Raw genomic sequence first — 23,941 nt, forward strand, 5'->3', positions numbered from 1 at the left:
TAAGGGAGTCATCTCAAAAGTCATTGAAGAGAAAGAGTAACTGACAGAAGTGAAAATATATTCTTAAATCCTCTATTTGCTGCATTATTAATTTACCACAAATTACAAAATGCCTGCTTTTATATTTTTATAGTTTTATATGTAAGGCATTCAAGTGTTTCTATAGGAACAAACCAGCCAATAACTTAGGAAAGTAAATTTTGAAAGAGAGACAGAAATCCCTGCAGCTGGGGAGTCTGAGGCAGGAGGATGGCAAGTTCAAAGCTAGCCTCAGCAACTTAGTGAGGCCCTAAGCCACTTCAGAAGACCTCATTTCAAACTAAAAAGGGCTGGGGATATGGCTCAGTGGTTAAGCACCCCTGGGTTCAATCCCCAGTACCAATAAAACAGATTTTAGTGACAAGTATTGCCAGAGAGAACAAGCCCTCTGCATCTGCCACCTTCAGTTCTAACCCCTTTCACGCCTACTTCCCAATCTCTTTTCAGCATTCACTACTCCCCACTTTATAGCCCCAAATCACAACTCCCAGAATTCTTCACATCTAAAGTAAAGCAGATCAGCGAAGTCACTTAACACTAACACAGACCCAATTCCTATGGGTCTGAAAGGAAAAGGACCCACAGAAATTAGTCCTGGAGGGAGAATTCACAGTATCTGGATAAAGGAGATATTTTCCTTCTTTGGGACTTTTCCAAGGACCCTGAGGTCCAAGTGCAGCCAGTGGCTTTTCTACCTCTGGGTAAGGACAGTGTTGCTGCCCCAAACCGGATCTTAATTTCACTAGCATTTTTAGGCCTTCTATCTTTTCCTGTGCGCATACTGCTCAGCAATCAGACTTACAGCACAAGTGCTCTCTAAAACAGCATCCATTACCTGTGCAAACTGTTTCCAAGCACTGGATGATGTCAGCTTGCCGGTTCCAGGCCTGTGCATAGCAGCCAGAGTATAAATTTCTGCAGTGATTTTTTGCTTGGACCTCAGAAGAGCCAGCGTGGTCTTGGTGTTCAAACCTGATGGGTTTGGGTTGCAGGAACTAATGCACCATGAAGCATAAACTGAGGATTTGAAAGTGGCCTGTTGCACAAAATTGGGTTTTGTATAATTCAAGAAGCACCAACTCACAGTAGTAGTTGTCCGCAGACTGGGAAACTGAAGAATCTGCTGGAAATCTGCCACATCAGTGAAAAGAAGAGTCGAGTTTGCCACGTTTCCACTGGGACCAGAGCCCATGTGGACCAGCATGCCAACAGGTAGCTTCTGGCCCTTCCCTTCCTCTTCCTGCTGACTGTCTCCGGTTGGCAGTGAAGAACTCTGAGGACTCATGCTCATGTCCGATGCGGTCTCATCAATGTCTAATTCATCTGAAGAATCTCTGCTTTCTGAAGGCCCGCTGGACTTCTGCCCAGGAGCGGAGGCCCTGGAACCAGAGAGCATCTCCCTGCTGGGCGGGAATGGCTCCCTTGAGGGGCCACCAACAGCTGGATGGTCTTGAGATGAAGAGGGCGACAGAGAGGAGAAGGACGATGACCTCGACTGGGAGCCGTCCTTTGGCTCAGAAGCACACCCTTGCCGGACCAACTGGGGCTTCTGGGGGCGGGAGAGGTCCTTCTTGATGTCTGAGTTGGTCAACTCCACAGCACTGAGCTCCTCCACTATCTGCCCATACATCTTTTCTTCTTTGACCCGTTTCTGCTGCTTCGTTTCCATGAAGAGCTCCAAGCTGCTGGCTGGAGAGAGCATCCGCTTGCTGCCTCCAAGGGAGGAGGCGCTGTCTGAGGTGGAAGGTAAACACAAGGGGATGGAAGATTCTAAGCCAAGGGGCAAGGTCTGAGGTACTTTCCAAAGGGGGTATTTTTCCAAGTCCACATGCTGCCCAAGCACCTGGGCAATATTGAACCCTATCCCTTGCATGGCTGCATTGGTTACCAGTGTTCTTTGGGTCATATTCTCATCAACTTTGCATATGACAATTGCAGGGCTGTTCTGCCCAAGGATCTGAGAAATGCTTGTGTACATGACACTTCCATAGGACGGAACGTGGGTCTGGATCCGAACAGGAACCACTGTGCCTGGTAGGGATTGCAAAGGACCAGTATTTGCCGACCCGAAATCTTCCTGAAGAACCTGTTCAGAGGGAGTATCACTTGACTTACTGCTCGGGTCCGAAGGAAACTTTGGAGGAAGGTTCTTGGAGTGTAGCCCTGATGTTCCTGAATAACAAGGGTAAGTTTGCTCTTTTGTGTGTGTATAGTCAGCAGACTTCTTCCCAGTGTGTTCAGCAACGTGCTCTAAGGGATAGTTAGAATGAATTTCTGCCTGGAAAGAAGGTTTGCTGTAGCTCTTCTGAGGATGAGGAGCAAAGGGATGGGGGAAATGTGCCTGCCACCAGGGATGTTGCTGAGCCGGTAAATGAACCATACAGACGGTGGGGTACTGAAACTGAAACAAGGCATTCTGGATCGGAGAAAATGGAATAGTCTCTTGATGTGGAAATAAGTGTGGCTGTTCAGGCAAGTGCTTGCTTGTCATGTAGGATGTAGGCTGAATCAAGGGGTTTCTCAAAGATTCCTGACTGTCCATGTGCATGATCTGTTGTTGGGCCAGGTGGAGTGGTCCTGAGCTCAACTGGGCACAAGGACCCACCACCTGCTTCCCTGGGTCATCTGGTGGAAGAGGCGGAAGCACAGAGGATGGCACGTGGTGCCATGCGGCCCTGAGGCCAGCGTGCAGCTGCTCCATCTGCTCCTGTTTGACACTTGGGTCCACACCGGCCTCACCTTGGGCGATTTCTGGGGAGCCACTGAAGGAAGCCTGCCGCACCAAAAAGCATTTCTTCCTCTCCCGGGAGGGGGATAAGGTTGAGGCTGATGTTCCCGCCACAGGGGCATGGGACAGATTCCCATAATCAAATGATTTACTCCGAACCTCTGGGACTTCCGTTGGGTGAGGACAAGGCATCTGTTCTGAGGAGCAGCGTCGCATCTCTTTCTGGTGGTGATGGCCTGGAACAGACAATGAGTAAGAACCAGCAGGGACGGTCAAAAACTCGGAATGCTTCCCAAACTCATCCTGCTTGGGAGGGGCAGTAAACTTAACGGATTCCTCTCTTTCGAAGGACATGGAAAAACTAGAGCTGTGGGACAAGTTGCTTTCTTGACTGGGGCTGCGAGAGAGGCCGGTGCCTGTGGATTCAAAGCTGGACTCTCCGGAGGAGTGCTCCATATCTGCCAGTCGCAGACGCTTCTTTTTGGGTGGCAACTTCTCCGCAGGGAGCTGAGAAAGGGTCTCGCTTCTCTGGGGCCACTGGAATTCCTCCACTGGCTTTTCCGGCTCTTTACTCTGGGCTTCTTTCTCCTTCTCTGGTTTATCAGGCTCCTCGGTGACTCGAATCTCAGGGACCTGGATGTTGTGCTGGCGAACCAACCGAGGCTGTGCGTGATAGGACGGCTGTGGTACCTGTGGGGTCGGGGCTGGCTTCCCCCCGCTTTCTGCATTATACCCAGGGGGTGCCCACTCTGGGCTCACGGGGGCTTCCGGAACCTCACTGTCACATGTCTCGGATGGGGAAGAGGCTTTGTCCTGTGTACAAGTCCCAAGTTCAGCTGACTCGGACCTTTCAAAGGAATTGGGCCGGCTCAGGGAGTTCGTGTGCTGAATCACGGAAATCACATTGCCAGGCGGTTTCCTGCCCCCTGGGTCTGACATCTTGTCAGGATCAGTGGCTGAAAGGGAATCCTCTGATCCCAGGGAGGGACTTCCAGAGTGCAGTTGGGGTCGACCCGGGTCAAAGCGCTCAGGGTGACCGAGTGAAGGGTTCTCGAGTCCAGCCATGGGAAATCCGCTCCTCACTCCCTCCTGCATGTGCAGTTTGGGGTCATATTCTGAAGCCATGATGCTCATGGGAGTACTGACGACACTGCTGCAAATCATGGGGGTGTCCTCCTCATCTCCTACACTCTTCTCTTTCCGACGTTTTCTGTTTTCACATGTGGTTCCAAACATGGTTGGCACTCCCTGCACTGGCACCGAGGAATCCATAAAATATTCTCCATGTTTTAAAGAACTGAAGCAGGAAATGTCCCTGTAGCTTTGCTTTGGTGTTTCAGGGTCTTCCCACTTCTTATAGGGTTTCCGGCAGGTATCATAGTCATACCCAACCCTGTCCCCAGGAACCAGTTTCTTTTCCTTGAGGGATGAGCTGGTGAGACTCTTGGACACCCTGCCAGGGTGCTCGGCCTCCATGTGCCCTTCCTGGACTGATGGCAGCTCGAACGCCGCTTGTCTTCTTAGCATGCGCTGAGGGGGTATGCCCACAGTGCCCGGGTAGAACACATCGTCAGACCCTGTCATCCTTTCATCAAATGAGTGGCTTCCTCTCAAAGAAGGAGGAATACTTAAATTAGTTGCTGAAGAAGTTGGCATCGAGTTGCTTCTAATAAGTGGGGAAGAGTCTATAGGAGCTTCTAAGAGAACCGGGTTGCTGACTGGGAAATTTGCAGGATACAGTTTTCCTTCATTCCTTACCGATGACGGAATAGTGTGGGGTAGCCTGGACTCGCTGTTGAATTTCGTGGACTTCAGCAGGCTTGTTTGACTGGGTTCCACTTCCCCCTTGCTGGGGATCAGCTGCGAGACTGGATCTTCAAACATCTTGACGTCTAACCTGGTGTTTACATGAGGTAATGGTTCCATGATGCCCTTCCGTCCCATGGTGGCACGCTCCTGACCTGTGGGTGTAACACTGAGTGTATTCCTCGGACTAAGCCGACAGTATTTTCCAAAGATGATTTCTTCATAAGACTTTGCATTGGTGTTGGGAGGGCTTATTTGCTGCTCTGCACTTTCTGAGCGAGAAAAGTAACCTGAATCAGTGCTTCCTTTACTGTGCGGGCTCAGAAGGTTGAGAGATGGCTCAGAATCTTGTCCTTTTTTCTCTGACAGTCTTAGTGCAAGTTTCTGTTTAACTGTATGAGAGTCATCAGCCTTAGTATTTAAAGATGGGTTTGGTAGCATATCAGAGCCAATATACTGAGAGCTTTCGTTAGGTAGCGGAATTCCACTTTTGGGGATAATCAAAATCGGCACCTTCATTGGACCTCCCAAGGACTCTTCTAGGGACCCGTGGTAGCCACCTCTGCTAGCAATATCCAGTGGGATGGGTGGGCCGGGGCTCATTTTGTCAGAAGTCTCAGCAAACAAAGAGCTCTCCTCATCTGTGTCTGTACTCTGTTCACCATCCGAATGTATTTCTGCTTCTACATCAATAAAACCAGCCTCCAAGTCCAATTTAGAGACAGCTGACTCTGTGAAAGGTACTAATCCTGCCTTAATTGCATGGGCATGTGACTTCCTGTGCTTGTACAAATTGCTCTTTGTCTTGAAAGAGAAACCACAAGGTATACATGGATATGGCCGCTCACCAGTGTGGGACCTGATGTGTTTTTTCAGAACGCTTGGTTTGGCACATGCTCTGCTGCAGTAAGGGCAAATGTATTTGCCGGGCTTTTTGGGTTTGTGCTCTTTCTTGTGAGCATCTTCTGCCTGTTCGAGACTTTTCTGGGAGTATTGGCTATAAGCAGGGTTCAGGCTTGAAATCTTTTTTCTAGGAAAACCACCACTGTGGCCATGTATAGGAAAAGGAAATAAGTCCTCGGAGGCGACCGATGGCAAAGGGCCAGGGAAAAGCCAGGGAGGGCCTTCTAGGCTCTGGTGTGGCTTGCCGCTGTGCATGACCCCCTGTGGCAATGAGTGCTGAGGGAAAGACAGTGAATGTTGGCATGAGTAGAGACTTGGACGGTGCGGTGGGTATTGCTTCTCTGTGACTTGCTGCACTGATTCGCTGGGTGAGGCCAGCTTCCCAGAACCAAACAGCTGTGCTGATGCTGTGTTTCCAATCTGCTCAGGATCAATTTGTGGTTGCCGCTGTCCTTCTTGACTGCCAAAAGTGCTCATCTTAATAATAGCCGATTGTTCCTGTCTCCATCTACCTGATGATGCTTTATCAGTTTCTCCAGACCTTGAGGTAGCTTTTTGTCCTAGAGCTGTGTCCCCAGTGTCCATTTTGTTGTGCCAAGTCTTAAGTGCTAGTTTGCCTGAAAGCCGTGCAGACTCATGGAGTGTCTCAATGCTGTGCTTTTTAAAGCTTGGGCGCTCCCATGTTCCAGAGTGTCTGCAAGCTTGCTGACTGCCCCTTCTCTTTGGAACCTCCCACACCTACACCGTAGTCAATAGGCATCAGATGGGTATGTCCTTGTACCAGGCTATAACACAGTTCTCTCCATCATAGAAACGTCCATCCAAAAGCTAAGTGCAAATCTACAAAGATTTCTTATGGCATCTGAATGTTTTCAACTAGGATGATGAATAGTCTGGAAGAAATTTTGCCCATCAACTATAGCAAAGTTCAATTGCCAGTTTCTCTAAGATAAAATGGCCTGAAGGGAAAAAGAGAGAGAGAGAGAGAGAGAGAGAGAGAGAGAGAGAGAGAGAGAGAGATTGTTATAACAACCATCAAATAAGAAACCAAAACCAATCATCAATAATCATCCTGAAAGTAGACAAATTAAAAATGTTATTCATTCCAATGAATTAATTTTTATAGCTGTTACACTAATTTCACAATTAAAGGATGTTAATTTCAAATTTAGCATTATGTCATGAGCATTCATCTCTCTCTCATGTTTGAATTTTGGTCACCCTTTTATAAATGCTCCTTAAATTTACTTAGAATGAAGAATGGCAGTGTAGCTCAGTGGTACAGTGTGTGATTAGCATGCAAGAGGTCTGGGTTCAATCAATAGAAGAGAAAGAAAGAAAATAACATTTGAAGGCAAACACACACACATATATATATATATATATATATATATATATATATATATATTTTTTTTTTTTTTTAATTTTAGTTGTGGATGAACACAATACCTTTATTTTATTTATTTATTTGTATGTGGTGCTGAGAATTGAACGCAGTACCTCACATGTGCAAGGCAAGAGCTCCACCACTGAGCTATAACTCTTTATAGCTTTTATTTATGAAATTATAAGATTTTTTAAGTTTCATTAAAAATTTTACACTACTCCTAACCAAGTTTTAAGACTTGCATGAGAAAGTGTATTACCTATCTCTAAAAAAAGATCTATTTTATAGTTTATTATAAAAATATACTTGTATGTAATATATTCCATAATATATAGCACATATTAACCTAAAATGTATAATCATAAATATACAAAACCTGTTTTATGGTTTTATAAAATATATTAGTATAAAATATCCTATGTGCCATATTAATATAACATACCTATATGACATAATAACACGGGTTAGTAGGGCTAGATCAAGGATGGAAGAATCAAAGATTACCGCAGAACTCTGGAAAAGGCAGAGGAGTGCATCTAAACAAAACAATCATAAAACCTTCATAAAATGGAAAGCAAAGCCTATTTTGGGGACAGTTTAAAGACTGAAATGATTACCTGAATAGTTTAGAGTTCTCATGGGCATGATTGTCCTGATGCTTCCTGGGAACAAAATAAACGCAGTTAGAAAAAATTGTTTTATTACACCATGATATTGCTATATGCAAATACAAACTCCAATTTCCAGTTCATTATGTAAAAGACTCACAATATTATGTGCCCTAAAACAAAAACCAGGGACTGTTTTAGATGCACCATCTTGGAACAATAAGCTCATATTCAGCAAGAAAAGTAACCACAATCAGTGCTTTTTTCACTGTGGACTCAGAATCTTATCCAAAGAGAAAAAATAATTAAAAAGCCATAGTATTCTATACCAATGGTGAATTATCTGAAATAGAAATCAAGAACTAGGAATAAATTTAACCAAAGAGGTGAAAGCTCTCTACAATAAATATTATAAAATGTAAAATGTGGATGAAGGAAATTAAAAAAGAGATACAAAAACTTGGAAAGATAGTCCATGTTCATGGATTGGAAGAATCAATAGTATTAAACTGAACATACTACTCAAAGCAGTCTGCAGGTGCAATGCAGTCCCTATTGTTCTGTGACATTCTTCACAGAAACAGAAAAAGTAAACCTAAAGTTTATAGTTTATATGGAAACACAAAAAGACAGAATAGCTAAAAGCCATTTTGAGCAAAAGGAACAAGGCAAAGTGGCAAATACTATTTGAGTTCAAAATATATGATAAAGCTGTGGGTTGTTAAAGCAGAATAGTATTAGTAGGCATGCAACACAGAGACCAATGAAGAGAAAGGGGAGCCCAGAAGTGAACCCACACATCAATAGCACATAAATTTTTGGAGTTTTTTTTTTTTTTTCCCAGGGGGAGGATGCCAGGGATTGAACTGAGGGGAACTTGATCACTGAGCCGACTCCCAGCCCTATTTTGTATTTTATTTAGGGACAAGGTCTCACTGCCTCGCTAAGTTGCTAAGGCTGGCTTTGAACTCACGATCCTCCTGCTTCATCCTCCCTAGCCAAGGAATAGGGTTTCAACAAAGGTCTTAAGAATACACAAGGGAAAAAGGATGGTCTTTTTAATACATGGTGCTGGATAAACTTGATATCCATGGGCAGAAGAATGGATCTAGACTACTACCTCTCACCAGTTGTAAAAATCAATTCAAAATGACTTAAACATAAGACCTGAAGTTATGAAAATACTGAAGGGAAATATCAGGGAAGTACTTCAAGACACTGGAATGGACAAGACTTTTTTGGAGAAGGATGCCAAAAGCAAAAAAAAAAAAAAAAAAAGGCAAAAATAGGTTAATGGGATTGTATCAAATTAAAAAGCTTCTGCACAATGAAGGAAACAGAGTGAAGATACATTTACGAAGTGGGAAAATGTGTTTTCAAACAGTACACCTGACAAGGATGACTTCCAGTCTAGATAAGGAAGTCCAAAATATCCATAGGGGAAAAACAATCCAACTAAAAAGTGGAAAAGCCATACAAATAGCCAACAGGTATATGAAAAATGCTCGACGTGACTAACCATCAGGAAATTTAAAATACAAAACACAATGAGAACACCTCAACCCAGCAAGAATGTCTACTATTAAAAAAAAAAAAACAAAAAAGATAACAAGTGTTGATGAGGATGTAGGGAAAAAGGAAGCCCTTGCACACTATTGGTAGGAACGCTAATTAGTAAGAGTATGGAGTTCCTCAAAAAATGAAAGTAAAACTACCATATGATTGAACAACACCAATACAGGGTGTATATATATATATATATATATATATATATATATATATATATATATCCAAAGGAAATGAAATCAGTATATCAAAGAAACATCTGCACTTCCAGGTTCACTACAACCCTATTTACAACAGCCAAAAAATAGAAACAGAGTGTTTACCAACTGGTGAATATAAAAAAAAACAAAAAACTGTGGTACACAATGGAATAGTACATAGCCAAAAAAGGAATGGAATTTTGTCCCTGCTGCATCATGAATGGAACTGGAGATTACTATAGTAAATGAAATAAGCCAAACACAGAAAGAAAAGTACCACATGATCTCACTCATACGTGGAAAGTAAAAACATGTATCTCACAGAAGTCAAGAGTAGAATGGTGGTTAACAGGGGCTGGGGAGAAAAGGGCAAGGTGATCAGTGACTATTAACACAGGATACAAGGAAGAAATTTTGTATGCTTTTGTATAGTAGGGTGACTATACATGACGATGAAGTACTGCATATTTCAAAAAGCTATTAGAGAGGATTTTGAAAGTTTTCATTATAGAGAACTGGCACATGTTTAACCTGATTGCAACGTTACACATGTATATACACACTGAAACATTGCATACTACTCCATTAATATGTAGAATTCTTGTTTTATGTGTCAATTAAAAACAAAATTAACTGAGAAATTTTAAAAGTCACAGAAATTGCTTCTAAGATATAAGACTATCAAAAGATCTTTTTTTTTTCCCAAATGTGATTTGCCTAGTTCTAATTCTCTAGATATTAAAAAGTTGAGAGTAAAAACTGGTTAATAAAAGGATGCCACCATGCAGACTCAGTGCAGATCCCCAAACTACAGTCAAGACTTGCTCTTATTTCCATGGCAGGTTTGCTCCCTAACATAGCATGACAGTGAGGGAGGCGAAAGCAATGGGCATTCCCACAGGAACCCTGAGTCTTCTGGGTGAGAAATCAGTAGCTCCCAGATATCTGTGGCAAGACATCTGTAAGCAAAAGTTCCCTCTGCTAGGACCTACGAGGCACAATAGATTGTAGAGCAGTTGTTGAAAAAATAAAATCACAAACAATTAACTTTAATTTGCTAAAGTTTCACTACTGGAGTTTTAGATTTTCCCCAATAGAGACTTTTCCCAGCATGCCTCTGGTTGAAAAGTGATGGCCTCTTAATATTCCAGTGCAAATTTAGTCTGTCAACTCCAGAAACAAAGTAACAAGGAAAAAGACAATACTGAGCCTAATGTGGTGGAATTTGTGTTTAATTAACTAAATATATAGAGTTCACATGGACATGATTTCTGCTGGACTTTTGGAGGTGAATAACACCCTTTAAAGTGGAAGGAGTATATTCCTGATTAAAAACAAAACAAAACAAACAAAAAAACCCCCTGAGTTCTCAGTTAGGACTCGGGTCTTGAACACAATAATTTCTAAGTTACTTTTCAGATTTACTATTTTATTCCCATATTGATCTGGGTATGCAGTTTAAGTGCTCATGAAAGCCAAGATCACTCATTGGAAAATTCAAAATTTTAAATGCTCTGAAATCTGAAACTCTGAGAATCAACATGATGCCTTGTCAATGATTCCCCACCGGTGGGAAATTCCACATCTGACCTCATGGGACAGGTTGCAGCCAAAACACAGACACAATAAAAATATTATATAAAATTGGCCCCAAAGGGCTGGGCACAGTGGTGCATGCCATAATCCCAGTGGCTCAAGAGGCTGAGGCAGGAGGATTGCAAGCTCAAAGCCAGCCTCAGAAAGTTAGTGAGGCTCTGAACAACTTAGCAAGACCCTATCTAAAAATAAATAGTAAATAATGATTTTGAGAAAAGGCTGGGTATGTTATCTAACTGGGTAAGTGCCCCTGGGTTTAATCCATGGTACAAAAAAAAAAAATACCCCAAGGTATGTGTATAGGCTGTATATGAAACATAAATGAATTTCATGTTTAAACTTGGGTCTCTTTTCTGAGATATAACATATATACAAATATTCCAGAATCTGAAAAATTCAAAATCCAAAACACTCTGGTTCCAAGAATATCTGGTGAGGGGCACCCAACCCATGGTAATAATAATGGCTATTATGTGCTATACATTTGCTCTGTGTAAACACTTGGTCCTCAACACAGTCCTGGGTGAGAGGTATCATTGCATCCAAGTGACCCTTGAGGATGATGCTTGGGGAGGCTGTGTCAGAACCAGAAATTAACCCAAGTGGGGCTGATCTCTGAGCCTAGGAAGTCTCATCTCCATCCTCCCCTGTCTCATGACAACTTAAAATAATACATCTTCAATCATATTGTCCTAGAGATAATTTCATTTAATGTCAACATTTGAAATGCCTTGACTTTTAAGGTGCTGAGGATTGCGTAAGAATTCTGGAGTGGCCTCCAAATGCCACTTCCTAGAAATCAAAAAAGTTCATGATTTAAATAATGTTCAAAGCATATGTGCATAAGGAAAGCACCAACTGGGCAACTCCTTGTGAGCAAATGATAAATTCTCATAAGAAACTGTTTTCCTTTGGTTGAAAATCACCAGGCATGGTGGTATAGTAGCTGGTAATCCCACCTACTAGGGAAGCTGAGTTATGAGGATTGCAGACTCAAGGCCAGCCTGGGCAACTTAGCAAGACCCTGTCTCTTAATTTCAAAAAAATTAAAAATAAGGGCTAGAGATGATGTATCTCAGTGTTAGAATGACCCTGGACTCAATCCCTAGGCCTGAAATATATATGTATATGTGTGTATATATATATATATATATATATCCCATTTCCTATCTTTTGGTTGACACTATGTATAATTTTGTTTAGAGAAACTTCAAGTTAAATAAGGGCATAGAATTTTATTTTAAAACAAGACTAGAATAACATATTGAATAAATGGTTAAACAGAATATAATGTTTTCATTTAGCTATGCGGTAATACCTTTATAAATCAGATGTTTTAATTTATGTGTTACAGTAATAAACTAAATCCATTACACCACAGACTGAACACACACACTTCTCACCCACTGAGTAACAAAGATGCACCAAATAAAATTCCAAGACAACAATATCTTCCTGTCAGAGAATGGACCAGTAAATGAAGAAAACTGACTTATGTGACTTTCAAAAGCAAATATCTACTTGTCAGAACAAAACTTATCTAGAACATTAAGCTAATTTTTGTTGGCTTTAAGTTTTAGAAGAAGGCTAATCAGAAAAAGCCCTATGCAATGTTTTCTTAAAAACCAGTTTTCTAAGATGAACATAAGATTGTCTTATACCATAACAGCATTGATTATCTAGAAAACCTGTAAGATTCAAAATTGAATCCTTGTTAAAAATAAGTAAATAAATAAAACTCAGTTATGCAAAAGCTTTTGTCAGGAAATCCTCTTCCTTTGAAATTGAAGTCAAGTAGAATTTCTAAGAAAAGTCTACCTGTGATGTCCTACCACTGACTCGGGAAACTAGATGACATTGCAGACAGTGATTCCTCCTCCTGGGTCTTTCAGGAATAGCTTTCCATCTGGAGGTCCCACTAGTATGGGAACCCCTGGCATCCACATTCCTCTGAAAGCAGCCTCTAAGAATCATGCTAGGGAGCAGGATATCATTTTCACTTCACATGAACCATTTACATTAGATTTTAAATATATTCAAATATGCATTTTTCTCAGTAACACTACCATTGGGGAACCTTCACCTAAATGCTACCCATAAAAACCACTTCCTTCCTTGGAGTTTCAGAGACATATAGAGAAAGGTATGTGGGAGAGAAAATGAGTTGATGGGTCCTTTTGGGAATTTACTGAACCTATTCATGAACCACTAAAAATGTGGACTATTTCTATTAATCACTTATCTACAGTTGCTTTATCTTGGAAACTGAAAAAAATATCTGCAATAGAAATCATGTGCGTCATAGATCTATTACTGTGTATGACGTGTCTCTTTCTTTAAACCCAGGCAGGATTGGGGCATGTTCAAGTGTCTCTGCTGCTCTCCTCAATTTAAAAGAAAAGAAATTCACCGTGAAAACATAAGGCTTTCGAAGTTTAATCTCAGATTTGACAATAATGTCTTTTTTTTTTGCTAAGTGACACTTTTACTAAGTTACCTAATTCTTCTAAAAATGACAAGAAAGAGTTTGTGCTTTATTATTAAAATGTACTAAAATACTTATAGATGGGAAAACATTTTTATAAGTGGATTAGAGAAGAAATTCTACATTAAATGGATCACTGAGGAAATATTTTCATGGTCCTCAGGATATTATTACAAATCACCAAATAAACCACTGTATATTCCACAATTTTAATTTTCTCAATATACATCTACTTTCTGCAGTAATGTGGTTAATTACACCTAAGTTATTTCTCTATGATCACATCAACTCAATTCATTTTTCAGATTCTCAGTATGTTAAAAGCAAATCCCGTTTTTTTTTTTTTCCAATCGACTTATATGTTTAAAAGATGGAATATGAGAGCAATTCTCATGTGAAAAGGAGTTATCATTTTATTCACTGGGATTTCTTTTTATGGTAATCAAACCCACGCAAAGTCATTTTTGGCACCCATTGCCAGCAAAGGAGCAGTATTCCAAACACAGCTTCACATTCACATTAAAATTTTTCCCTAATATTTTTGAGTGCTAAGAGGATATAACTCAGGGCGATGACTTTTGGGTTTCCCACGGATGGTGCTACAGCCCATGGGTGTCTTGCAGTGGTGAAGTCAGGCAATGTCTAGCAGTCTCCCCATGTTTCTCAGAGGTCAGTACTCTTGAAAAAGATCTAGTTCAGGGGTAATAAAATTCAAGGACTGGAGCAGAAGAAAAGGAAATTATCCTTCATGGAAGAACTGCCTATTTCTAAAAGGGAGCCCTCTCCTTTGACCACTCTTGACAGTACCACTCAAATAAATATGGTACCCAGCTAAATCATGTGCTCGGAGAGGTGCCAGAAGGGAAGGCCCAGGAGCAGCCTCCTGCAGGGATCTCCCTCAAGGTCTCTTCAGGATAGCAGCTGGGTGGGACTGGCAGTGAGGCAGGTTTGCTCTGCAGGCAAATAAAGATCCACAGTATCCAGGGTTGTCAATCTGGGATCTTTTGCTTAGAAAAACACTATCTCGGGGGGGGGGGGGGGGGGGAAAGCCTTTACCACAGGAAATTAATCATTACTTGACTGGTGGCAAAAGTCAAGGGAGCATTAAATAATAACATCTTAAATAATAATGGAATAAAGCCACTGGTGAACTTGCCTTCCTTCCTTGCGATATTTGAATAATAAGGCATTTCTTGAAATTAAAATGGTTGTTTGGTCAGTTATTAAGAATTTGGTATATTACAAACAAAATATATGTCTTATGATAATATGTATCAAAAGACATTTTGATATATTCTTTCCAATGACCTATGGGTCAGTTATAAAATTTTTTTAAGAGAGAGATAATTTTTTAATATTTATTTTTTAGTTTTCAGTGGACACAACATCTTTATTTTATTTTTATGTGGTGCTGAGGATCAAACCCAGTGCCCCGCACATGCCAGGCGAGTGCGGTACCGCTTGAGCCACATCCCCAGCCCAGTTATAAAATTTTTTTTATGGACCTGTACTTTTTATGAGAATCAAATCCAGTGCCTCACACATTCTAGGCAAGTACCCTACAGCTGAGCCATAACCCCAGCTCAGTTATAAAATATTTTGAGAAGAACAGGAGTGTGTCAGGATATCTCTGGCTCAATACTAAGAGCCCCACCACTCACTGGGACATGCAGGCCCACCACTGCCCAGAGCACACGGGCTCAGAGGACACCGGATAACGGAAAAAGGACCTTACCAAAAAAGTGTGCCTGGTGCCAGCATTCAACTGAATACAGACTTATTTCCACAGGATGATTTTTAAAAGGCACCTTCCTGAGAGCCAAATTCATTATAAATGCTTCTTTTAATAAAAATCCCCCTTAACAACCTCAGTTCTTCCTAAAACGAGCAAGTTGCCAATAGGAGAATAAATACTGTCTATTATGTGAAACTCTGCCAAACAGTTCCGAGAACTTTTAGAGAAAAGCACAAACACTGTGATGATCATCCTCTAATGTGACATACTCAAAATCTAATTTGATATTTAAAGCCTAATGGAACACTGAACTGTATTTTTCCACGTGGGCTGCGATTCGGACATCATTACTGAGCTTTGTAGAGTTTGCAAATTTAATCAAGACATTTATGACATTTTGATTATAACATGCTGCTTTTAATATTTCGTCATAAATTTCTTTATAACTTTTTACAACTGATTGCACTTTTCTCGGGGCCTATTTTCCCATCATATCCAAAGTTATTATGGTAAGGATTACTTAGGATTTACTAAGCAGAATTTCACATGGAAATAAACTCTGCCAGAAAGAAATGTTCTCCAATGACAGAAGGTTAAGAACGTTCTGATTAAAACTGTTCTATTGTGAAAAACAAAGTAAAACCAAACTTTCACGTTTTCCTCTCTAAATAGAACATGCACTATTTCCTCCCTGATTCGGTGACAAAATCAGTTTATATGAGTTCATGGTACAGCAAAACTGCCTTAAGTTAAATGTAAAAACAACAGAAAAAAAAAAAAACAATGAATTTTAGTTATTAACCTGTTATCCTCATATCAATAAACTGCATCACAACCGTCTTTGATTTCCAAGATGTCAACTCTCTCCATGGAACAAATGCACAACTTCTGGGGATCTGAAGGGTGAATAAGAAGATTTAAATGATGATGACACTTGTAATGAATTTATCAGGCAAGCTTACTCTTCACCCCCCAAAACCGCCTGCCTTTAGGAAAGAAAATTTGGGACTATATCTCCCAAGCATGTTTTTTTTTTTCCCCAAGGAAAAATTTCCTTTCTTTTAACATACTGTAAATGTTTTGCATAAATAGTTGTATTAAAGGGGAATTTCCTGTAACAGCAAGAATGGATACAATGATAAAAATAATGCTGGAGTTAAAACTTAATGTCTTGGAACTAGAAATTATACCACTGCTGTCCCTGCTCACTCTTCTACCTGCATAGCTTCTTCTGGAGCATCAGCAACAAAACTTCACAGTAAGATTCTCAGAATACCTTGTAGTAAATTCTTTTTTTTTTTCAACAGTTATGTTTTATGCTAAAATTAATTTCTTAATGAAAAGTCCAAAACTAACTAAAGTAAAATCCTGAATCTCCACAAACTGTTAACTAATGAAGAGAAGGGCTTTCTCATATCTGGAATTAATATTCATCTATGTCTAATGCAAAGAAGTGCACTGAAGATCAAATTACTTAATCCAAGTAGTTTAATCAATCAACCATCTGAAGACGACTTAGTTCTTAATTTAAAGCCCCCCCAATAAAACAGTACTATGCTACCCCTAAACAGGTTTATTGTATATTTGTTGTTTTTAAAAGATATTGCTTCTGATTCCTGACAAGTTATTTCCAAAACCCTTGTCAGAAGAACTAAAGTATTAAGATGTGCCTTCCCTTAGGATCACTTCAGAGAGGCATTTGAAGTGCTAAAAGGAAGTATTTTGTTTTCATATTCCTCCTCTTCTCTACACATCCCTGAAGTAGGGCTTTGGGACACCCTGTGCACTTGGAGACATGAATCATGTAGGCCCACTCGGTTCCTCAAAAGACACAAAAGGAGCCAAAATAGCTTCTGCAATTGAAGCAAGAATCACGTCAGCAACCAGATGAATGTGGGTGGTCAGATAAGATTCTGTTACTGCAAAGGGCAAATTATTAAGCAAATGCTCGGTTTATTTTCTTTTTAAAACTTTGTTCTTCTTGCCTCAAAACAGCCATTTACTAGCAGTTACGGAGACACCTGACAAGCTCCACTCTTCTCCAAATTAAAAGTTCCATTAACACCAAAGAACATGGTGGAGGAATAGTAATGGTCTCCAATAAAAAGGATACGAAGTTGTCTAAGATAATTAGCTGCTTTTGTATTTTAACACAGCAAATATCTCTTTTTTAAAAAATAAAGTAAAAGTGCTTCTAGAGGAAAAATTAAAACTGCACCTTGGTAATATCACCTAAGCTAAGTAAGACATGTCATCCTTCAAAATCAATCAATCAATCAATCACTGAGCTATTTTGCATTCCAAACAAAATTCCCACAAGACATAAATGGGCCAAGAATATAAAGAAACAGCTATTGATAAGGGGAAAAAACCTTGCAGTATGCAATGACTGCATATGACTGGTAATCCCATAGTCATTGAACTAGGCGGCAAGAAGGGAAAAAAACACTTAATTCTCAATTAGGTCAGTACAAAGAGTAGATGAACATTCCTGCCAATAGCCTCCACGGACCAGGGTGCAGGACACCCCTGCCACACCAGCTGAGACTGGGGCAATGTTTGCAGTTCTCACTCTTCATTTCCAGTCTTACTTTCTTGGACAATGGCTACTGGAAATGGGAACAACTCCTTTCATGACATTCTCGTACCTCTGAAATTTTAGATTATTGGAGACTCCCCTTTTCGCCCAATAAAAGAATTTTGAAAGTTGTTCAACAGACTTAAATTTGCATGGCTTAAAATCTGTGACCTCTTAATAAAGTCTGATTTTGTTGTGAAAAATAAAAAAGTATCAATAATAATGTCATGCATATCTTTTACTTTATAGTAGCTTCCACAGAATTAGTGTGATTTTTTAAAGCAAAGGTCCTTCTCCTAAAATTATGATCTATATTTGTTGGCAATAGAAGGTACTTATATTGCTTGAGCGGTTGCCCAGTGAAACTTTAGCTTCTTGCAAGATTCACCTAAGAGGCATATTAAGCCATTAAGTCATAACTTGTTTTAAAATAATATGGAATAGCAGACGATGGAGATGAACAATCCTACCAACAAAGATATTTTTAATCATCTATCTTCTACCGATTATTTGATCTGACTCTTGATTAGCTTAGTGATAACAACCCATGAATATCCAATAATAAATATCTAATGCCAAGGTTATTAGTTAGGGTTTCCTCTCTGTGACCAAAATAAACATGACTTAGAGGAGGAAGGGTTTATTTTGAGCTTAGAGTTTCAGAGGTTGGATCCATCATCTGATGACTCCATGGTGAAGCATCACTGTGGAAGGGCTCAGCTCATGGCAGTCAGGAAGCAGAGGGAGGATGGGAGGATCCAGGGACAGAGTGTATCATTCCCAAAGGCATGCCTCCCCCACTTCACTCCCCACTTCTCCAGACACACGTTACCTACCCACATTTATACTTTAGATGAGAATTGTCACAATAAAAAATTATTCTTTGCATAAGAAAAAACAATAAACCGGACTTGGAAAGAAGTCATGACACCCATGTGTCTCAGTTAAGGGCAGTGGTGAGCATAACATGTTTGAAAGAGTGGATGATGCTCTTGGGCCATTAGAGAAGGGACATTGCACTTTAGTTTCATAGTGGAGAGCAGAGAAGATTCAAAAGTAGTGGCTAAAGATGGAAGAAGTGCACTAAAAGAGAAATGGATGTTGAAGACACACACCATCAATTTCACAAGCCTTTTGTAGAGACACATCTTTCCCTCTATCAAAACGATAGCAACCAAAAAAGGTCTAATGGCCCATTGTTCTACTTTGCAATGACAAGACTGGCCAAGTAAGAGGAGACTGAAGGTGCTAGAGAGGGCAGGTGAGGACAGGCTTGTACAGGAAGCATGCACACACACACGCACACACACACACTCAGACCAATGTGATGACAACAATGTGATGATCATATCTTTATAAAGAGTTTCAATATGAAGAGAGGACTTGGGGATGGGGTTGGAATGTACAGAAGAAGAGAAAAGGTTAAAGAGATATGAATAGGGAAGGGGGAAAGTGGGGACTTTGGAACATGGGATAGTTTATTACTGAGACAGAGCAGAAGGGTTGGAATAGTCGAGATGGTACATGGGAAGAGGGTCTCCCCTTGAGTTTTCACAAGAGGAGGCTGGGCAAATGAATGCACACTAGGGAACTCTGCCATTGTGTGTGGGGTTCTGCTTCTAGAAATGGCAACAGACACATGTTTGGAAATATCATAATGTCTCCCATAAACATGTACAATCGTCTGTTAATTTAACAAATTTTAGAAGCTGGAGGTGTAGCTCAGTGGTTCAGTGTTCACCTAGCCTCCATAGGGCCCTGGGTTTGATCCCCAGAACCACAAAAACCATTTTTTCAAATGATTCCTTTGGTCTACTGCTGTTTTTTCTAGAACACAGAAAAGACAAAGTACTGGATAATTTAAAACTACTAAAAACAACATAAAAGCAAGTACATGTACACTACTGATTGTTACCCAAGCTTCCTTAATTAGGGTTATGACTATTTTATGACACTTTTAGATATTTATTGAATGCCTACTACATGCTGGAAAACAGGCTAAATTTACAAAATACAAGAAAGGAAAAGTCAAGCACAGTATTTAAGAGTTAAGAGTGAGACTTGTGTGAATAAATAAGGTCAACAAGGTGTTTTGACATGCATATAAACATAGCACAAGGCAGGATCCTACCTACAGAGTTAGAAAAGGCTTTACGAATGCAGTTACACTGAGCCAAATTTCTAAAGAAAACTACACACACTAATATCCAAAATTAGACAGCTTTCGACATTAGCTATAGAGATAAATATACTGTCAGATGAAATAAATGTATAAGGCTGTCATTTGGTTTCTCTATAGTGGTATCTACTTTATTTTCATGTGCTGGAACACTGGGTTCTTCAGGATGCTTGAAAGTAAGGTGTTCTAGTTAATCCAACTTTAAGGTTAGGTAAAGACCAGGAAGACAATAGTTTTTGCTTTACATCTGCTAGTGATTATATGTTCAAAAGTACATTAGCCATCTACTTGAGTTAATCACAGCCCACTGAACATAACGTGATCTTTCTTTGATGATTCGGGATTGTATAGTGCCCTCCAGCCCCATTCTGCATCCTGGCTGTGCTCTCCTGGTCTTGGCAATGCCAGCTCTCTCCACATGTGTCCTCAGACACATGCCATGTTTCCCAAGATCAGAGTTATTACTGAGGTTTGGTTTCTTGAACACATATTTGGCATCAAATAAGTCATATATCAAGCTAATTTGTTTTGGAAGCAAATAAATAACTATGAACTTCAGTCACCATTTAATTTTTTGAGTTTATTATAAATTAGAGGGAGTATTTCATAACTGTGAAAGAATTTAAAAATGGAATTCTGCTAATGATGAAAAAGGTGAGAACCAGAGAAGTCAAATGCTTGCTTAGGGACCCATAGCACATCAGGATAGTTCTGGACCATAGCTTAGGTCTTCAATCTTCTAAGTCAGTTCTTTTCCTCTGTTCATGCTACTTCCTCTTATTAACATTTATAAGTCTGGTCCTATCCCAGAAACGAACTGCATGAGTAAAAGAATGAAACCTGAAGAATAAATAACCTTGAACTTTTAATAAATAAAGACATTTATAACGATGGCAAAACACTAATGCTCCCTTGAATTATTTACCATTTTTTACAGAAGATAAATATGAATTAAATGAAAACTTCATGTTCTTTCCAAAATAAATGAATGTTAGCAAAATTTGGTGTCAAATAATCCAAGTTTTCAAATGGTACATTAGTTAGTATTCCCCAAACAAAGCAATGACTTAATACATGAACAATTTTTAGCATCAGATGTTTTTTGTTATCAAGATTCTTATGCTCTTATAATAATAACAACAATAAAAACTTTTAAAGTTTATATTTTAAGTAGAGTCATGAGATTACCTTCCCAAAAGCAAGGACAGCCCCTTCATCCACAGCCATTGGAGCTAAGCCTCTGGGTTCATAATTGCAAATTTCCCCCCAGCAGGCTGTATATAAGAAAATCCCATCTCCCCAGGTGCTTTAGCAAAATGGTGTGTACTACATTGCTTTGGCAAAAGGGCAGGGCTAAGTTGATGATGTTTAATACAACTTAAAATTCTCTTAGTAACAAGGTGGTGAGTGCTTATAGTTCCCAGTTACTTGGGAGGCTGAGAGGGAGGATTGTTTGAGCCCAGAAGTTCAAGGCCAGCCTGGGCAACATAATGAGACCCCCCCATTTCAAAAAACAAAATCATTTTTTGCCTTCTAATTTTTGATACATTATGCTGCTTTTCTTTTGCTTTCCTTTCCTCTCAATTCTATCTATCCTACCCCTTAATCTTAGTATGGTAGGTAAATAACTACTTCCTCATCTTAAATATTTACTCTTAAACTAAATATTTGGAAGAATAGGGATGAAACCAAAGGAGGTTTATTAACAGCATACCACAGTGAGAAGATTGGCACAACAAAGTCATAATTCCAATGTATTGTTTTCTCAAGTTTTATCTTTTCTGGTACTTATGTTTACTATTTGGTTGCTACTGGTACACAAAAATAATGTCATAGTTCCTTCTTCAGTTTTCTTTTTACTCCTGAGTGTGACAAGACTAGCAAAAAGAAAGAACAAGGTTAATTGTGGATTATGTAAAGACAGAGAATGGAGAAATTAAATTATGAAATGTGTGCTGCATTCATAAGTACTCTAAAAGATGCTGATCTTGTCCAAAGAAAATCCATCTTTCAAGGAAAACATCCCCTAACAATGGAAGAAATACCATAGCAAAGAAGGGATAGCTGAAAACTTAAATTGCATCTCATTAAATTGCTACAGATGGTTCTCAGATGTGATGGAAATAAATTGTCTTTAGTCCCCTTATACTAGGTCTACATACAATAAAGATCCCTCAAAGAGAATCAATGCAGGACTTAGGACATGTGCAATTCAGCCAGATTGGTCTTACCTAAGTCTACTAACTGTACTGCTGAAAGAATCAATTATTTTTCCTCTCTTGGTGATTTGTCCAGAGACTGAGGAAATTGGTTCTCCTGTCAGTGCAGAGATAAACAACCTCAGGAATCAAAGAACAAACCCTGATTTAACATTGCTCCAAGACCTATGAGGTGTAGAAGGCAATCAGATCCCATTCCTCAGGTCTTTAGAAATAGATATATATATATATATATGACCATTGCACATAGCAAATAACCAGAACATCAGTAGTTACCAAGCAAATAAACAAAACATCAGTAGTTATCAGAGTTTAAGAAACCATTTGATTAAAAAGGCTTCAAGAACCAGGTAGGAGAGACAGAGGTGAGTGACCTAAATGGAAGCCATGCTTTACCCAAAGGAAATAACCAAAAAAATTTACAATTGCATGTGCTACCTGACTATTTAGGTAGTCATTGGTACTTTGACAATCTCTAAATGGTCTTCATTTTTTCAGGCTCATCTTAGAATATATCATTGCCTACAAAGTTAAGGTTAGAAAAACTTGTTTGAAGCAGGGTCTTTAAAAGATCTTATCGGGCAAATTCCACACAATTCAGATTTCCATCTGCTGGCCCACTCAACTCAAATTACACTTTTCCCCAAAACTTCCATATACTCATATAATGATATAAAGTATCACTGGGATGCAGTTTTAAATTTCATCTGAGCTTGAATCCAGCATTACTGTCTTATTTACCAAAAGAGAACCACAATGTATTCAAGATTTCAATTTAAAAAACTTCAAATACAAATTAAGAATAATGTATATATGTGGAATTCAGGATAAATAAGACAAGATTCCTGCCTTCAAAGAGCCTACCATCTATGGGTAAGAAAAACACATAAATAATAAACTGTAAAAGCAACAAGAGGCATAAAATAATATCATGCACATACAGAACCAGAGATCGCTTGGCAATGCTGCATTTGAGATACATCATGCTAGTTCTCGCAGGAAGGTTTGATATGGCAGGTACAGATGCAGAGGAAAGGCATTTTATGTGAACCTATCATCATGCAATAAACAAGAGCAAGGGAGGCTGGCAAACAGGCTGTGTGACTATGTCATCAGGCAGAAGGAGGCTACAGGAGTTGTGGCTGAGAAGGAGCCGTGGTGGCAGAAGGTAAAAGAACTTGGACAGACAATGGCAGCCGTCTGTGACTGGAGCAGACAATGGACACAATCATAAACGAATGCTTTAAAAAGCTCGAACTTCAATCCCAGCTCTTTCCATTCCCTTTTAGACCAAATTCTGCAAGTGTGTAGGCTGATAAAGAATCCAGATCAAGAGGAAGTTTGTTTTGAGACCTAGTGCTAAGGGAGAAAGAAAATACAAGTGGCAAGATAATTAATGGCACAAACTCTTGGAAAACCAGGAAAGAAAAGGGAGCTCAAAAGCATAGATTAAAAAGGGTCAGCTGAGGAATAAAGAATGGGAAGCTTTTATGCTTCAGACTGGAAGGAAGAAAGCATGGTTAACCTTTCATATGGAGAGAAAAAAAAAAAAAACCTCAGGGGTTTCATTAAGATATTCTTATCTCAGAAAAATAGAAGAGTAGGTTGTCCAAGGGACAGGGGATGTATAGAGGTGGTTGAGGACTTGATGAGTTTCAATAGTCACCCATTCTGAGCAATGAATGCATGGAACAGCCTTAATAAGAAAATGATTTCTTATCAAGCCATTTTAAAAGAGTATCTTGTGTATGGTGGTGCACACCTGTCCTACAGTTACTTGGGAGCCTGAGTGGTGAAGATCACTTGAGTCCTTGAGTTCAAGGCCAGCCTGGGCAACACAGTGAGATGCTGTCTCAAAAAAAAAAAAAATCATTTTTGCTTTCTTGTTTGTAATAAGTCTTCCTGATTTTCC

The 23,941-nt window shown here is 39.8% G+C and overlaps 1 protein-coding gene across 21 annotated transcripts in view; it reads right to left on the reverse strand.

Moving 5' to 3' along the window:
* Hivep2 (HIVEP zinc finger 2) overlaps positions 1-23,941 on the reverse strand; it is a 183,518-nt gene that overhangs the window by 17,590 nt on the left and 141,987 nt on the right. For 15 of the 21 annotated variants that reach the window (XM_058581643.1, XM_058581651.1, XM_046450546.2 and 12 more), the window contains 3 exons: positions 15,856-15,949; positions 7,481-7,525; positions 875-6,435 (listed from right to left, as the gene is read on the reverse strand). In XM_058581643.1, the coding sequence (XP_058437626.1) occupies positions 875-6,061 (5,187 nt within the window). In that variant the 5' untranslated portion in view covers positions 6,062-6,435; positions 7,481-7,525; positions 15,856-15,949. The remainder of the gene's footprint in view (positions 1-874; positions 6,436-7,480; positions 7,526-15,855; positions 15,950-23,941) is intronic. The other 6 variants (XM_058581682.1, XM_058581671.1, XM_058581657.1 and 3 more) reach the window with 1 other exon arrangement.

Source organism: Marmota monax, unplaced genomic scaffold (genome assembly GCF_021218885.2).
Source record: "Marmota monax isolate L192 unplaced genomic scaffold, Marmota_monax_Labrador192_F-V1.1 WCK01_AAM20220418_F8-fsc00030, whole genome shotgun sequence".
NCBI classification, from domain to species: Eukaryota; Metazoa; Chordata; class Mammalia; order Rodentia; family Sciuridae; genus Marmota; species Marmota monax.